General features: G+C 51.9%; 1 protein-coding gene across 3 annotated transcripts in view; it reads right to left on the bottom strand.

Moving 5' to 3' along the window:
- Positions 1–18,318, bottom strand: part of VRK3 (VRK serine/threonine kinase 3) — a 36,024-nt gene that overhangs the window by 11,144 nt on the left and 6,562 nt on the right. For all 3 annotated transcript variants that reach the window (XM_042920558.1, XM_042920559.1, XM_042920560.1), the window contains exons 5-12: positions 17,045–17,239; positions 11,095–11,159; positions 9,451–9,517; positions 8,458–8,542; positions 8,076–8,181; positions 6,541–6,633; positions 4,915–5,047; positions 3,696–3,816 (exon numbers count right to left, since the gene is read on the bottom strand). In XM_042920558.1, coding sequence (XP_042776492.1) covers positions 3,696–3,816; positions 4,915–5,047; positions 6,541–6,633; positions 8,076–8,181; positions 8,458–8,542; positions 9,451–9,517; positions 11,095–11,159; positions 17,045–17,239 — 865 coding nt within the window. The remainder of the gene's footprint in view (positions 1–3,695; positions 3,817–4,914; positions 5,048–6,540; positions 6,634–8,075; positions 8,182–8,457; positions 8,543–9,450; positions 9,518–11,094; positions 11,160–17,044; positions 17,240–18,318) is intronic.

Here is an 18,318-nt window from a genome sequence, read left to right as displayed (position 1 = left end):
AGCTCTCCTATCTGTCGAGAAATCTCGCCTCCCCTTGCCTGCCTGGGAAAGCCCTCTGCTCTATACAGACTGGGTCATGAATCTCTTGGGTAAAGGCAGCCAGTGGCCTGAGGCCGGGTAACGTGCCTCCCCTCTGCTCCCACAATGCTCCTGGGGCTGCCTCCACCTCCTTCCTGCCCGTGTCTCCTCCCAGCCTGGGAATCCCCCCACGGCTGGGGCCGCGTCTGCCTGACATGTCTGTCCACGCTGAAGCCCAGGCCTGTGAATGAAGGCTCATGTGTTCTTTCCTTATTCATTCATTCCACAACTATTTCATGAGCGCCCACGATGTGTCAGGGGCCATTCTGTGAGCAACACAGTGACAGAGAGCTGGTGTGGCCCCTGCCCTCACAGAAACGGGACTAAAGGTGGCACCGTGGAGGAGTCTCCGGCTGCCGTCCACTGTCCCTTCTCCCTTCAAGGGCAGGACCCCAAGGGTCAGCAGCCCTAGGCTACAGACGTTTTCCAGCCCCCACTGCAGCTTGGGTGGCTATGCGACCAAGGGATGCATGCCACTCCCAGGCCTGCCCTGTAAGAGCAGCGAGAGACAGTGACCAGCAGAGTTAGCGCCAGAAAAGGATATGTGGACGTTGAAGGGCGCCAAGGTGCCGTTACTGAGAGGGAAGTAATTTTCCTCGTCCGAACCATCGTGTTTTGGGATCTCCTGGTAAGAGCAGCTCAGCCTTGTCTTTAACACGACAGAAACGCGCAAAGGAGCTGTTCACAGGCCTCAGGCACACGTAACGCCTTGGCAGTTGGGCCGTATGCTCCTCTAGCCGTGTTCCTAAATTCTGCGACTCGTTTCCCCTGGCTTCATTTCAAGAATGGAAAGCTACTAGAAAACTAGAGAGTAAGGGCAAAAATACACTCCAAGAAAATAGGGCAAGGGGCTCATGTTCTGGAGGGTTCTGAGGCTGCCTTCTGATGCAGAGATTGCCTGTGAAAGCCTGGGAGCCAGGGGCCTCTCTTTCCCTGTCTCTCCCTCCTCCTGCAGAGACGTCAAGGGCACATAAGCGCCCTTATATGCCAAAATGAGACATCCTCCTTGCCTCACTACCCTTCCAGAGGCGACTCACCTGTCACCACTGTCATGAGACCTGCCTGGACATTAAATCTAAAGGAGCAGTGAGTGCCCACAGCCACACTCAGGGCTCCAACCTGATGGCCCCAACCAGTCTGGCCTGTGACATGCTCTGTGCTTTACTCATTTATCTCTTTACTGTTTTGTCTCCCCCACTAGGGTGTGAGTTCCCTGAAGGCAGGGACGTTTGGCTCAGTTATTCCTGTATCCCCAGGGACTAGAGCAGAGTGTGGTGCGTAGACGGTGCTCAGTAAGTCTCTGTTGAGGGGCACCTGGGTGACTCAATCGGTTAAGTGTCCAACTTCAGCTCAGGTCATGATCTCACAGTTCGTGGGTTCAAGCTCTGCATCGGGTTCTGTGCTCTCAGTGCGGAGCCTGCTTCGGTTCCTGTCTCCCTCTCTCTCTGCCCCTCCCTCACTTGCTCTCTCTCTCAAAAAGAAATAGACATTAAAACAAATTATAATAAATATCTGTCGAGTGAAGAAAGGCTGCATCCCCGTGCCAACATTCCATCCTCCCACACGGCTTTGAGGTGAAAGAAACTTCTCTGGAGTCGAATGGCCTGGGTGTGAGTCTAAGCACCTCTACTTAGTAGCTGTGACCAGGGCTGATTACCTAAGCTCTCTGTGTCTCAATCATAAGACAGCTTATCTCAGAGTTGTTCTGAGGATGACACAGGGAAACAATGGGCGCAGAGCCTGGCACAGACAAGTGTTATGATAAATGTCCGCCTCGAATAGAGGTCATCAGGTAGGAGCGGGCCAACGTGACAGGGGCAGATCCCTTCCTCTGGGCATGCACAAGCAGGAAGCCTGATGCAGTGGGGGTGAGAGAAGCCCCCCACCCCCAGGGGGGGGAGTGTTTAAGTAGAAACCTGAGGGAATATAAGATTCAGGGCACGGTACCATTTGTGCCAATTAAATGCACACCCAACAGTGACATCACGTATTTTTCAAGGATACATATACATCCAGACAAATTCACGAGTAGTATTTGGAGGCAGTGAATTAGCAACATAGCTCAAGTTAAAAAACACAGCAGTAAGTGAAAGAAAGCAAGAAACAGAATGAAATTCAGAGCTCGGTACCATTTATGCAAATTAAATACGGTCGTCATACATCGTTCAAGGCTGCAGACCTATCTACACAAACATATTGAGAAGCAGTAGTCAGAAACAGTCAACTCAGTGCACATGTGACAATGCGGTTAAAATTGAAGAACACAGTGCTGAGTGAAAAATGCCAAAAACAGATGAGATTTAGAGCAGAATACCATTTATGCAAGTCAAACACACACACAATACCACCACCATCATGCAAGTTTTAGGAAACAAATACAGTTAAGCAAACATCTGTAGAACATATAGTAAGTACGGATGAGTGGGTGTCCATGGTTGAAAAAGATAGTGGGGGATATAAAAGGGAAAAAATAGAACGAGAGAGAGTCTCAACATGAACCAGTAACACAGCACATTAAGAACTGAGGAGCACAAAAGGACTCAGTGCTGTTCCCTAGAGTTTTCCCTCTTTCCACTAGGCACACTTCCCCTGGGCAATCTTTCTCTCCCAGGGTTTCTAGTGACAACTTCTGAGATACCAGTGAGGTCTGAATCTCTGTTTACACCTCACTCCTGCCCTTCAGACGTGGATGGCCAAACCATCTTCTAGGTGGGCCCTCCAGGATGACTCCTAGGCAACTCTCACCACCCCCAGTCTATCTATACCAGGGCTTGAATCCTAACCTCTGGACTTTCAGGGCTTTCCTGTGTCCAGCTGTCTACTGTCCTTGGTGCTGAGGATCAAAGTGCTCCCTTCCCTCGGAGCCCAAACGCCGGCTGTCCATGGTACTGAATCTCACACAGCCACGCTTCCCAGCTAGTCTCCCGCTGTCCTTGGTGCTGAAGACCAAAGTGCCAGGGCTCACTTCCCTTCGAGCCCAGCTGCCGGCAGCTGCCTGCGGTCCTCGGTACTGAACCTCACATGGCCTCACTTCCCTCTGCATCCAGCGACTCCACCCCCTTCACCGCTGCCCTTGGTGCTGAATGCCTAAACCAGAACACGCAGGATCTGGGGGTTTTACAAGCAGAGGGTGGGGAGAGGAGGTATGGACACCGGTGGCCGGTGTAGCCAGACGCTGAGGCAGAGTCCAGGCCTAACTGCTCAGCTTTTCCATTTGTCTGTGAAGGTATGAATGAGTCATGGTGCCCTGTGCATAGTGGGCATTTTCTACAGGTCGGGCTCTGTGCTGAGCGCTGTGTAGCTGACTCCCCTGAATCCTTCCACAGACCCTGCTAAGATCTCATCCCACGGAGGATACTGAGGCTTGTGAAGGTTAGGCTGCCCACCCTACACCCTGCAGTGGGGAGGCTGGCGTCTCACCACAGGCAACATGGCTCCAGAGCCCACGCTCCTGTCTGCTGGAATGAATGCTAGAGGACACCCCTGAGAGCTGCAGAGGCCTTGACTCTGTGGGACACTGCTTCCCCCTCCTTTTTGTTCCCTGGTGGGTTCTGAGCTTCTGCCCCACCTGTGGGGGTGCCAGGCCAGTGCTGGCTTCTGCTGACCCCTAGACTCACTTCTGTTTCAGCTTCACGATCTTTTCGGTGTTGGGAAGGCAGTTTGTCCACGGCAGGATCCCGTACAGCCACTTCAGCAAACAGTAGCCCAGGGTCTGGAGGTCGCTGCGGCGGAAGGGCCCTGGGAAGGGAGGGCAAGAGGCGGCAGCTCAGTCCAAATGTTCTACTCCCTGACAGATCCACCCGCTTCCTTTCTCTCTCTGACTGAACCTTGCCCTCATGGACTCAACCATCTAAGCACACGAGCTTTAGTCTGTTCATTCACTTTTCATTTGCCTGCTCTCGCACTGTGATGAGTCTCTTACTCTCGTTCACTCTCTCAGCCATCCTTACCATCGCCGCTCTCACTAGCTTACTCCCTCATCTCTTGTCTTTCATTCATTCACTGAGTCCTCGGCTCTGTGTACCAGGCCCCATTACACCTTCTTAAATCCCAGACAAGAGTTTGGTTGGGTCCCAGCCCTTGACAGTCTACTGGGGACACAGTACAGTGTGGGATTACCTGAGTTGCAGGGGAAGCAGGACAGGGTGAGAGGGAGCCCAGAAGGATGGGCAATGAACCCAGCCTCAATAGAGGAGGTAACGGAGACTGTCTGATTTATTTTTATTATGTTTCAGACAACAATTTTTGTAAACACTGAGAGTTGACTGTACCAGACCTTCCGATATTGGAGGCACAGGGACCACCCCTTTCTTGGGGGAGGTCAGTCTGGTGGGAGGACACAGGCAGGTACGTGGATGGCCATGACATCAAGGGATTTGGGAAAGAGAGGCTGAGACCTCCTCAAGGAATCTTCTCCTCAAAGTACTTTCTTCTTACTTATTCTGTACATTTTCCTTGGATAATCTCATTCCTCTCCCAGGGCTTCAGCTGACAGCTCCTGAGATACTGCTGATATCTGGGTCTCTGTCCAGACTTACTCCTGAGCTCCAGACTCTTGGGCAACTCTCATGTTCTAAGCCGAAACCAGATCTCGAACCTGAACCTCTGAAACTCTGGGGCCTCCTTGTGTCCAGCTACTCGCTGCTGTCATTGGTGCTGAACGGCTGCCCTACAACTCCCTGATACATCCCATCCATGGTTCCGAATCCCCATTATGGCTTCCTTAGTGTGACTCCTGTGTCTGGCCACCTGCTGTCCGTGGCTGTGAAAACCCAGAGCTGCCCTTATATGAGAAGTGTACCTCCATGGTCCCGAACCCCTTCTCCAGACCCTTACCACATCCCTTGTGCAGGTCAAGGCTAATGAACTCAAGGTCCCCTTCATGTGGGCTCCTGCTGCCTTCCACATTGGCCACGTGTTTGCCACCGGGGGCATAGCGGAAGGTGAAACCATAGCCTCCCAGCATCACCTGGGTGGACATGGAGAGAAGCCATTCAGTTTGGAAGTTACGAGCTTGGATTCTCGAGTCAGAGATTTCAATCACGGGTGCAATTTGAAACAAGTGAATGCCGAACAGTACAGACGGGTGTGAAATGTAAAGAACCCAAACTGACCATCCCCAGCTTCCAACCCACTCCCAGAAGGAACGACTAATAATCGTCTCTTATGCATGGTTTCAAATAGCTTTCTTTGAGTAGCTGGTAAACACACGGATGCAGAAGGGGCTCTAGTTTTCCACAAAGGGAAATTATACCTCTTGTTGACATCATTATACCTCTTGTTGGACACCTGGTTTTTGCATGTTTTTAAAGTGGGCTGCACACCTAGTACAGAGCCCAATGCGGTGCTTGAACTCACCACCCTGAGATCAAGACCTGAACTGAGATCAACAGTCAGACGCTTAACTGACTGAACCACCCAGGCGTTCCCCTGCAACAGCTTTTTGCATTTTAATGTTTATTTATTTTTGAGAGAGAGAGACACACACAGAGTGCGATTGGGAGAAGGGCAGAGAGGGAGACACAGAATCCGAAGCACGCTCCAGGCTCTGAGCTGTCAGCACAGACCCCGATGCAGGGCTTGAACTCATGAACTGCGAGATCACGACCTGAGCCAAAGTCAGATACTTAACGGACTGAGCCACCCAGGCGCCCTGTTTTTGGCATTTTAGTAGTAGTTCCGGGCATTAAAATCTGGAGCCAGATAGACCCCATTCAGCCGTGCCTGAAGCCAGCGAGGTTCTGGCTTTTTCCACTCAATGGGCCACAATTTGCAACACCCCTTAAACATTTTCTTTTTAAAGCCTTGTTAAATCAGGTTTCTGTCATTTGCAACTGAAAAAGTAATTAGAATTTACTTCAAAAGGTTTTTTAATCAGCACCCCTACGAGGAGTGTATACTTAAGGTTCTTCCTCTTTACTATCACAATCAGTGCTGTCAGAAACATTTTGTACATATATCTTCGCAGAGGCCTGTGAGTATACATATAGGACACATTCGTAACTGGTGGATCAGAAAAACATACCCATTTAAAATTCTGACTATATCCAAACTGCCTTCCAGAAAGGTTGGCCAATTCCCACTTCCAGCAGTATATAAAGAATTTGTTTCCTTACATCCTTATCAGCAACAGATAACCATTCTTTTAAGTTTTGTCTACTCTTAAAATAGGATGTTTTAATTTTCATTTCTATGACTACTGACATCATTTAGGGAGGTTGAGCATCTTTTCACATACTTAACCAACCTGTGGGTTTCTTTTTCTATGAACTGCTTTTCCTATCCGTTTTTCCTTGTTCTACTAAGTTGCTCATCTCTTCTTATTTATTCAAAGGAGCCCTTTACATATGATAGACAACAATTCTTTACCTGCAATAAGCATGGTGAAATACACGGATGTTTTGAGACAGATGAGACACTGAGCCCAGAGAGCCCCTAGGGTGGAGGGGACCTAGCTATTACCTGGCTCAGGTCCTCTGGATTAACAAAGACGTTCTCAGCTGTCACATTTCCATGGACGTATTCATTCTCATGGAGGAACTCCAGGGCATCCAGCTGGGGGAAGAAAGACAGCCTCTCCATGAGTAGCTTGACTAACACAAAGAGGTTCTGAGGCAAAGCCCAGTGAAGGAATCTCCACTTAGGCCTAAGGTCAGAGGCGCTACTTGTGGTCGGAAGGGGAAAGACTGTTAAAGCCTAATTCTGAGTGAAGCATTAGGAAGCCCCATCTGCCAACACACCCAAGCATGTCTTGTTTTTTTGTTTTTTTTTAAGTTCTTAAAATTTTTTAGTAATCTCTATACCCAGAATGGGGCTCAAACTTACAACCCTGAGATCAAGGGTTTTGTGCTCCACTGATTGAGCCAGCCCAGGTGCCCCACAATTTGTATTTCTTATGTCCAGCTCTGACTTCTCTACTGAACTCTAGACCCATACACTGAACTGCCTGGGTGGTAGCTACATCCTGAATATATCCCCAAGCCCACCTTGACCCCAAGCCTTACCTTTCCACTAGGTTCTGCTTGTTCTACAAACTCTCTGTCCCTACAGCCCATCTTCTTCTCAGGCCCTGTCCGCTCGTGCCAACCTCGCCCGGTCTCCATCTCGCCCCACCAGTCCATCCCCACACGGACCACAGGGCTTTTCTGCACGCAGAGCTGATCCTGCTCCTCCCTTGCTCCCGATCCTCCTATGGCTCCCTAGTGCCCTCAGGAAAGAGTCCCAGGTCCTCAGCTTGGTGTTCTGAATGATCTGGTTGCTACCGACCTCTCCACATCAAGCCCGCCTTGTCTACCCCTTCCCCCTCTACATGTCACACTGGAGACACACTGAGCATGCAGACCTTCAGGACTCTTAATATGTCACTCCCTGGCCACTTCCACCTCTCCGGCAATTTAAATTGGGTCCTCTTATCCTCCATCATAGCAGAGGGACATTTCTATTCAGAGGACATTTGCGGCTTGTGAAACTGTTTACTTTAAGATCATCCTCCCCCACTAGACATAACAACCATGTCTGTGCTACTCCCAGCCCCTGGGACGGTGTCGGACACCCAGCAGGGACCTGATAAATATTTAATGCAAGGATGGATGGATGAGGGAATGAGTGAATGAATGAATGAATGAAGAAACAAATGCCTTATGCTCTCTCCTATACAAGCCTGTGCCCAAGCTGTATCCTTGGCCTGGAATATTCTCTTCACGAATCTCCACTCCCACTCCACCTGGCACCCTGCTATTTCCCACTCGTGGCTTCTACTAGGAAGCCCAGCTGAGCCCCTCTTTTTAAGGCTGGGGCCCCTTCTTCCACCTCTCACCTGGGAATGCTCGTCACTCTGGTTCTAATGGCCTAGTGCCCACCTGTGCCTGTCAAGCACTAGCCCCCGGTGTCTAGCAGAGGGAGACACGGGTTGAATGTGTCAATGAACAGGCCAACTGGTAATCTAGGACCTAGTGCGCCATCCCCTGGATGGGAGCCAGCAACTTCTAGGTACATACCAGCCGGCAGGCCATCTGGAACACAGACCTCACCGACATTATATGCTTTGGGTTGTCATCCAGGACCGACTGAAGGCTCCTCCCCAGGGTGGGAAACACCAAGAACCTGGAAGATATGAGTATCCCAGGAGGTGGGAGAGATGACCGGGGCAGGGGGGCAGAATCCAAGCCACCAAGGAGGGACCGTGGCTGGGTGGCCACAAGGTCCCGGTCCTGGGCAAGATCAAGGGTTCCTGACTGGTAGGGGATCAGCGTGGCTCAAGGCTGTGGAGAGAGAAGCAACTGGCTGGCCAATGGCTCCGGGGTCCCAGCCATGCCTGGTCACGTGACGGGGAGAGAAAGAACGGGACCAGTGAGGTGGCTGGCACGTGAAGTGACTCACCTGTACCTGTCCTGGTGAATGCCAAAACCGACACAGGTGGGGATGGCCAGGAGGGGGGTCGAGTTCAGCTTCTTCCACTTGTGCACTGTGGGAGGCAGGGAACTGAGAAGTTAGAGTCCACCTGGTCCCGGGCCCACAGCCCGTTCTCAGAGCGGAAGCAGAGACTGCCTGAGCCCAGGCAGGACCCTCGCTACTCCCAGTCAGAGACACCACCTCTGCGAGTGGGTGACAGCAGGGTGGGGACAGGGTGGGCATCGCTGACCTCGGGCTGTCATCTGTTTCTGCGGGTGACAGGGGATGAACGAGGCGGAAAGCACATACAAATCTGGAGCGGGAGGCCTCAGAACAACAGAGTAACCTCTGGATTCACACGTGTGACTAGTAAGATCAGGAAACGTCTCCGCTGGTCCTGGCATCATTGGATGCCTGCCCACCTTCCAGCATCTCAGTTGGGTGATACAGATCCAATGGTGTGCTGGCCAGGGGGGGACAGCCCTGAACTGCAGTGTTTGTCAACTTTCGTGGTGTAAACACTTCCCACCGTGGCCGATTTCGGGCCACCGATCTGTTGTGACAGAATGTGTGGCTGGAAGAGATGCCAGCCCGCCATCGCGCGGTGTTTTCGCCAAGCAGCCACAATGGCTGTAAACAACCCCGAGAGTATAGGTCATAGACAATGTAGACAAGTAATTAGGAAGTGATGAGTTTTGAGTATTTGAATATTTACTACTGTTCTTAATACAATTTAGTTGATTGTAGGCCGATGTGATCGATTTTAAGTAATGACTACGTTGAGCAACTGGCCGTGGTACTTCTGATAATTCAACACTAGGCTCTCCAGGCCCACGGTGTCTGTCCTCTGAGGTCCAAGGCCCAAGGCCCAAGGGGTGATGGGGCGCAACCGGGCCCTTTCCCACACCTTCAGGGGGAAGTTAGTTGCCCTGACCAAGAATTCACAGTTCTCTCCCCCTTGTCCATTTCCCTGCAGAATACCTTGCAAAGGCTTGGCCGCCCGCTGGAAGAAGTTCTGCTCAATGAACAAGCGCCCATCCTTGGCATCCTAGTCGGGAACGGCAGGGGGAAAGGTGTCACAATGCAAGCTCTTAGACAAGGGCTTCAAGGACATTACTGGCCAGGTATCACCCCAGGTTAGTGCCAGCACAACCATCACCAAGTCCCCCACTTCAGAACCAAATCCCCTAGGGTGCTGCATGTGAACATGTTATTTCCATTGCCCAGATTTCTTTTATGATAGGATCCACAAGTTTCCCTAGACATGTGGCCTTCAGCTAAAAACAACATTTCCCAGCCTCCCTGGCAGTGAGGAATGACCATGTGACCAAGTTCTGGCCAACGGAGATGTAAGCAGAAGAGATGTGGGCAACTTTCAGGTTATGCCCTCAAAGGGCTGGGCAGGCTCTCCCTTTTCGCTTCTGTTCCAGTTGGCTGGAATGCAGAGGAGATGGTGGGAGCTGAGGCAGCCATCTCAGCCCATGTGGAGCCGCCCATGTTGGAGCAACGAGAGAGAAAGTGGGCTCCCCTGTTCATGGAACCACAGTGATAGCCCTGGACTACTGCCCCAGACTTTTACGTGAATAAAGTAAAATATTACTTTTGCTGAAGCCATTAATAATATCTGATCATTTTTTCTACAATGCAAACTGAGTATTTTAATTAAACACAACCAGTACAGCTGGGTTCTTAAGAGCACAGGGCTAAAGAGCTAGGTTCAAAGCTCAGCTCTGCCATTCATTCATTCTTTCTACAGAGCACCTATTACGTGCTGAGTACTCTACTGGCATTGGAGATACAGCAGTGAAGAAAGCCACTTGCATGCTGGTTGCCCCTGGGCCAGTGATGAGTCCCCATTTTCTCACCTATTAAATGGGGAAACAGAGTAACCAGCTCACAGGCTTGCTTGTGAGACTCTTAACCCAGGGTCAGGCATGGAACAGGCTCTCGACGAACAGGGGCTATTACTCATCTGTGAGCCTGGCTCCGGAGTCCTCGCTCTGAACCACTCACACAGCCTCTGTCTAGGGCCAGGGGAAGGCACCCGGACTGGCTGCCACAGTATTCTGGGGTGGGGGTGGGGGGGTTAAGGGTGAGAAAATCTGAATAAATGAAGGGAAGACAATAAAAGTTACCTACAATCCCAGCTTTCAGAGATGACGAGGTTACTAACCAAGACGATACCCTTTTATCAGATTTCACGGACTCCTCAGTGTAAGGACCCCATCAGATTGCTTCTCTGATGGACTCCAACATCCGGCACAGTGAAAGACAGTGGGTGCTCAACAAATACATGCTATGAGGCAGACAGGTAGTGGGCAAGTGGGCCACACAATGTGGGTACTAGTGGCTTCATTGCAAGGGTGAGGACACTCAGCCCCTCCAGACTGCACAGCCCAACGGCACCGGAACCAGGGCTCAGGGAGAACTTGACTGCAGCTTCCCAGGTCTCCTGTGATAAAGAACCTGAGGCTGGAGGGAGATGTGCCCCACCCAAGGTCCCACTGCCCCCTGCAGGCTAAGGTGGAGCTCTCCTGCCTGTGTCAGCCCTCAGAGGGGGCTTGGAGGTCAGTGGTACCCAAGCCCCAGGCCCTCCCCTTGTGACTGCCCCCCAGGGACACTCACCAGTTTAAGCGAGAATCTTTGTTTCTGGGGACTTGACTTGCAGGTGAAGGTGGAGACAGGCTCGGCTGTGGGTGGACAAAACGAACAAGGTTATGATCACCAGGGAAAGTGAAAGTCATGGTCCTGAAACTTCTCAGTGAAGAGCAAGCAACGCTTCCGCTTGTCAAGTGCATTCTTGGCTTTCAAGACCTGTTCCTTCCTAGGTCTTGGAAAAGTTCTGTTTTTTCCTCCTTTCTCTCTGCTAATATTCAGCTACACAAAAAGGGTTATTACCAAGCAGGCCTGACTTCTGTCCTTGGAAAGCCTTGCTTGCAAGGGTGGTCCATGGCTGGTGTCTGGGTACTTGGAATTTCAGGAGGGCTCCAGCATCACTGAACCAAGCAGAGGGGCCCCCTGTGCCCAAACTATTATGCTGAACACCTGCTTTCCTTCTGGGAGTCTAGAACGTTGGTACGTTCCAGGCAGAGTGTGCCTAAGTGACCAGCTACCAATAAAAACCTGGGGTATGAGATGCCTGGGTGGCTCAGTTGGTTGAGCGTCTGAGTTTAGCTCAGGTCATGATCCGTGGTTTGTGAGTTCAAGCCCCCACATCAGGCTCACTGCTGTCAGCGCAGAGCCCGCTTCAGATCCTCTGTCTCTCTGTCCCTCCCTTGCTCATGCTCTCTATCAAAAATAAATACATATGAAGAAAAAAAAAACTGGGTGCTGGGTCTCTCAGGAGCGTCCCTGGTAGACAACACTTCACGTGTGTTGTCACACTTCCTTGTGCATCCTCCGGGAGCCCCTGGGGAAGGGACTCTCGGAAGATTGTACTGGTCTCCCCTCAGATGTCACTCCGTGGGCCTTTTCCCTCCCTTGACTGTGCTCTGCGTTCTTTTGCTGAAATGCATTGTGGCCCAACTATGTGCTGAGGCCTGTGGGTCCTCCTTGTGAATACCTGAGCCTGGGGGGTGGTCCTGGGGATCCCCAATACACCAGATACTTGCATTTGTCTACACATGTGGGTGGGTACCATGGGACGGATGAAGCCTTGTCCCAGCCCCAGCCCCACCCGGGGAAGTGCCGTCACAGGTTGACTTCTGCTCCTCGGGGTCCTCTGAGCTACAATCCCGGGGCTGCCCAGATCCAATGGCTGATCCAGCCCTGCCGGCTCAACACGGAACCATGCTGAACGACCACTTCCGTTCCTGAGTCCCCATGGGGCCATCTGAGCCTATCGCCGGGTGGGGGGGGGCACCATCCACATCCTTCCTCCTCTCTTCCTCATAAACACCCTGCCTGCTTGTCCCATGCTGCTCAAGGATAAACCCGGTGCTAATGTCGGCTTTACACGCATGGTCTCCCTTTAATGGTCTCAGGACAACCCCGGAAGGTCTACTATGTTATGATTACTGCTGCTGCTGCCATTGTTGTTAGTGCCACCTGCCGGAGGAGAGGAGAACTGCGGGTCAGAGAGGCCAAGAGAGGCTGCTTGCAGGGAAATCAACTCTCTGTGTGAGTCTACACGAGGTGCTAGACCTCTCTGGGCCTCCACTCCCATGCCTGTGAAATAGGAGTGATGAAGCCCGTCCCCAGGATTGGATACAAGGGCTCAGGTGGCCCAGCAGGAATGAGCACGGCAGTAGCTGAGCACATACCGTACATTTGAAGCTAGCTGCATCCTTCACATGCACCGCTCAGAGAGCCCACTCAGCCCCGGAGCCCGGCACCAAGCCAGGCTCATCACGAGTGCTCAACATCATCCGGGGCCCATAAACCGACACACTGTTGTCCATTCCCGAGGCTCTCTGTGCCCTCCTCCACCCTTTCAAATCCTTGCTGCCCCTTGCTCAGCCAGATTGGCGCTGTCCAAGGTGTGGAAATAAGGGAGGTGACAGTTACCCAGAAGCCATCCTTGCCCTCATGAAGCTCCAGCCAGAGCAGGGTGGGAGTCCAGGGTTTACAGAACCCAGGACCGAGGGTGACCCGAGCCAAGCCTAAGAGAGGGAAATGTGTGTGTGTGTGTGGGGGGGGGGCTCAGATCTCAGGGGAAAGGGGGGTCCTTTGCACCTGTGAGAAGGGGACTTGGGGAGATCACCAACAGGTGTCTGGAGCTGGCTGTGGCACCTCTCAGGCATGCTAACAGTACCCAGCTCACAGAGTCCCCACACAGGCGGGTGACACATATGCTCCTGACGCTCAAAAGCAGGCGGGGACAGTTGGCAATTTCAGTGCGATCCCAGGCACTACTCTGCAGATTATGAGGGGCTTTTTCTCTTGAGCTCCTTCCTCTATGTGGCCCTCATGCCAATAGCCCGCAGAGCCAGCTGGGCGATTCCCATTATAGAGGGGAGCCCACAGGGGCCCAGGAAGGGCAATGAGCTTGGTCACTGGCCCCTGCGGAGCCAGGCTATCAATCCAGGGCTCCAGACTCTGGGACGTGGGGAGACCCCTGCCTGATGCGGACCTGATACATGGAGAGCATGCAGACAAGAGCATGGCAGGCAAACAGGTGGAAGCTCCCAGCTGCCAGACGTTGCAAGAAAGCTGGTCTGGGATCCAGCGTAACCAGAGCGAACCGACTGAGCCACCCAGGTGCCCCACAAGAGTTCCTGCAAAGAAGGGGGCTAGAGAAGGTATAACTAGAGAAAGGGGGGAAGGCATGGGCGTGATGGAAGCAGAGAGGAGCTCGATACACCTTGAAGCTGAAGGAAGGGCTATGAGCCCAGGAACACGGGCGCCTCTAGAAGCCCGAGAATGCGAGGAAACAGGCCCCTCCCCACCCCCAGAGCCTCCAAAAGACTTGTGAGACTGATTTTGGACTTCTGACCTCCACGCCTGTAAGAGAACAAATGAGTGCTGTCTCAAGCCACTGAGTCTGTGGTAATTTGTTACGGTGGCCACAGAAAACTGACACAAGCCCCCAATCTCCGTCCACAAGGGCACAGACCCAGAGGGTAGTCCTGAACTTGAGCCCAGGCTACTTTTCACAAGCACAGCGCCGTGAGCAGCTGCGGGGATTTATGTGGTGACCCGATACTGGTTCTCCCAAATTGTTCCAGGGAGATGGGGAGGGTGACGTTAGAACTCAGGAACTGACAAAGGAAAAGGGTGCCCACTCATAGGGCTGTATGAATAAGGGAATAAGATGGGGGGGGTGCCTAGGCGGCTCAGTCAGTTGTGCGTCTGACTTTGGCTCAGGTCATGATCTCATGGTTCATGAGTTCGAACCCCACATTGGGCTCTCTGCTGTCAGTGCAGAGCCCGCTTCAGATCCTCTTTCCGCCTCTCTCTTTGCCCCTCCATCATTCTCTGTCTCTCAAAAAAAAAAAAAAGGGGGGGGGGCGTGCAAGCTGGTGCAGCTTCTCTGGAAAAGAGTATGAAGTTTCCTCAAAAAACTAAAAATAGAACTACCCTACGACCCAGCAATTGCACTACTAGGCATTTATCCACGGGATACAGGTGTGCCGTTTCGAAGGGACACATGCACCCCCACGTTTATAGCAGCACTATCCACAATAGCCAAAGTATGGGAAGAGCCCTAATGTCCATCGATGGATGAATGGATAAAGAAGATGTGGTATATATATACACAATGGAGTATACTCGGCAATCAAAAAGAATGAAATCTTGCCATTTGCAACTACGTGGATGGAAGTGGAGGGTATGATGCTAAGTGAAATTAGTCAGAGAAAGACAAATATCGTATGACTTTACTCATAGGAGGACTTTACAAGACAAAATAGACGAACATGAGGGAAGGGAGGCAAAAATAATATAAAAACGGAGGGGGACAAAACAGAAGAGACTCATAAATATGAAGAACAAACTGAGGGTTACGGGAGGGCTTGTGGGAGGGGGGATGGGCTAAATGGGGAAGGGGCATCAAGGAACCTACTCCTGGGGCGCCTGGGTGGCTCAGTCGGTTGAGCATCCGACTTCAGCTCAGGTCATGATCTCACACTCTGTGAGTTCGAGCCCCGCGTTGGGCTCTTTGCTGACAGCTCAGAGCCTGGAGCACACTTCAGATTCTGTGTCTCCCCCTCTCTCTGCCCCTCCCCTGCTCATGCTCTGTCTCCCTCTGTCTCAAAAATAAATAAAAACATTAAAAAAAAAAAAAAAAGGAACCTACTCCTGAAATCACTGTTGCACTATATGCTAATTTGGATGTAAATTTTAAAAAATTAAAAATAAAATTAAAAAAAAAAAAAAGATGAGCTGATTGGTGTGATGAACTTAGAGCGGGGCCCAGAGTGAGCTAAGAGTGTCAGCTGCTGTACTAAAAATTGCAATTGTGGGGGTGCCTGGGGGGGCTCAGTCAGTTAAGCTTCTGACTCTTGACTTCGGCTCAGGTCCTAATCTCATGGTTCATGAGCTCAAGCCCTGCGTCAGGCTCTGTGCTGAGCATTGGAGCCTGCTTGCTCATCTAGGAAATGGGGCAGCGACCGTGCTGACATTGCTCACTGGGTGACAGTGCTCCATTATGAGTTAGCAAGTACGAAGCAAACGCACGTCCACGTGAAAGTGTGTGCGCAGATGCTCACAGCAGCACTAGTCACCAGGGCCAAGTGTGGAAACAATGCACACGTGCACCGATCCATAGCATGAAGAAACCACATGTGGTATGTGCAAGGCCATGATGTAGTGTATCACTACATTTATCAGAAATATCCAGAACAGAGAAACCCAGAAGACAGAGCAGATTAGTGGTTGCCTGAGGCTGGGAGGAGGGGTGTGGGGAGTGAGTGCTTTGGTACAGGGCTTCCATTAGGGGTGATGGGAATGTTCTGGAACTAGATACACATGATGGCTGTGCAGCATGATGAATGGACTACAACTCACTTAATAGCAGACTTTAAAGTCGTCATTTTGACGAAAGGTCAACCTCATTTGACAAAATAACAACACCCCCCACCCCCAAAATCATATAAAGCACTTGGAACACGGTGCGGCCTTGAATAGGCACTCAGTAAACATTAGGTTGATTAATACCAATCAGTGCACAGTTTTTGTTTTCTTCATTGTACCAAGGTATCTGACTCCCCCCCTTTTTTTTTTTTTTTTTTTTTTTTTTTTTTTTTTTGAGAGCGAGCAAGAGAGAGTGCATGAGCAGGGGAAAGGGGCAGAGGGAGAGAGAGAATCTTAAGCAGGCTCCTCGCCCAGAGTGGAGCCCGACACAGGGCTCAATCTCATGACTGTGCAATCATGACCTGAACTGAAATCAAGAGTCAGACGCTTAACTGACTGAGCCACCAGGGCGCCCCGGACTTCTTTTTTTAATCTTTGACTACTGCCAGCTTCCAAGCCCGGCCCTGCCTCTTCCGCTCCCCGCTCCACATCTGGGCAGGCTGATACGAAAGCCAGGGGCTCCCTTCTGTGGTGTCGGTGGGAGAGGTGAATCACATGAGGCCCCGGCCCCTGTGCGGGGAACCCTTGCCCAGGCCTCACCCTTTAACCAAACAAAAACCCCGATCAGGCACCTTTCCTTCCTGGTTCAGAGCGGTTCAGAGCCGCTCTCAAGCAATTAGCCTTTTGGATTCTCTTGGTCTGTGTCACCCTTAATAATCAAACCAAATTGTTTTTTTTGGGGGGGGGTTCCATGCTATCTCTGCAGGGTTGATAGAACACTCATCATCGTCCTCATCATTCACCCTCACTGGGCCTGCGCTCCCATATGACAGAGGTGGACATGGAACGGGAGGGGGGGTGCCTTGTTACATAGGGCACAGAATTCCCAGTTGGCCACGGTCCCCAGATGTCCCCATCACCTTTTAGCCTCCTTACTCTACCTGCCCAGCCCCTGCAGGTGGGTAGGTTTGCAATCCCAAGTCTAAGAGAAAGCTGTCTAGAGGCAGGTGGGCAGCTGGGATGTGGCTTTCATTTCCATTCTCGGAAAGGGGGTCCCGCCCCTTGCCCTGGCTCAGAGATGCCCCTGCCAGACCCAGCACCCGCCGGCCAGTGGACAGCATACCTTTATAGAGAATGCCCTGGTTGTCCCTGGTCTGGAGGGATCCCAGTTTCCAGTGTCGCCCATTCTTGTCTGTCACCACCGTCCCTGTGGGCAAAGCCTCAAGCGAGGTTGTCACCCGGCTCCGCTTCAGGGTCTGAGGGCTTTGCCTGGTCGCCTGTGGGCTGCTTTTGGGGGTTGGGGGTCTGCTCCAGGACCCTGCAGGAAGATAGTCAGAATAAGGAAAAAGCAGCAACAGGGAGAGACAAGTTGGATGGGTAATGGGACAATGCTCATCATAGGGTTCGTTTATTCATTTGTTCTTTCAACAAATGCTTCCTGGGACCTTTCATGAGTCAGGCCCTTGTGCGACAAAGCTGGGGACCCGGACACGAGTCAGACCTGGGCCCTTCCCTCAGGAGCCCCTAATTTGGTGGGGGAGTCTGATCTGGACACCGTCGGTCAGAACTGAGTCCGAAACAGGACAATACAGAGGGATAAGAGAGAGAAACTGATACCGCCTAGAGAAGTCAAGAGAGGCTTCCTGGAGGAGGGGATGTTTGAGTTGGGTCTTGTTGGATGAAGAGAAGTTTACTGAGGGGAAAAAAGACCTTCCAGACATTCGACCAAAAATATCCTGAAACAGGACCTGGCCACCCTGGGCTGAATATAAAGAGTCAGAAATTTGTTAGACAGAGGCCCTGCCCTTGAGAGGCTCCCAGACTGGCAAGAGAATGGGGGGCAATGGTGAGGAGAGAGACAACGACACAAGAAGAGATATTATCTACTCCATTCTTCCCACCCACCATCCACCCAAGGCGTAGAATGGCAAGAGGCAGAGGGGCCTGGAGATAACAAGGGACAGAGGGGAGGCACTGGGGGCTGTGACTTTAGATCCAAGGGCCCATTAGGAAGGAGAAGGTACACGGTCCTCAAGACTCCCATGCTCGTCGGCTGGCTCCAGGCCTATGCACATGAGTCTATCTGGTCCCTGCCCACACAGGACTCTCAGTCTAGCAAGTGAGGCAGAAAGGGCCATGGAGCCTGGAGGAGACATGTGCTCAAATGAGGGTGTCACTGGCACTGGGGGCTAAGAGGGCAAAGAGAGGGAGACGAGGCAGCCTTGATCTAGCCTGTGGTGCTCAGGAAAGGCTTCCTAGAGAGCTGCCCCTCGATGCCAGGATGAAGAGCTGGGGCTGGAGGGGCGATAGGAGGCAGGAGGCTATGCACAGGTGGGGACAGGGGCGGCTCTGGCTGTGTGTAGACGGACTGGAGGCTAGCGATGCTGCAATGAGGGT

This window comes from Panthera leo, chromosome E2 (genome assembly GCF_018350215.1).
Source record: "Panthera leo isolate Ple1 chromosome E2, P.leo_Ple1_pat1.1, whole genome shotgun sequence".
Lineage (NCBI taxonomy): Eukaryota > Metazoa > Chordata > Mammalia > Carnivora > Felidae > Panthera > Panthera leo.
Note: the sequence above shows the minus strand (reverse complement) of the source record. Positions and strands in the feature narration are given on the sequence as shown.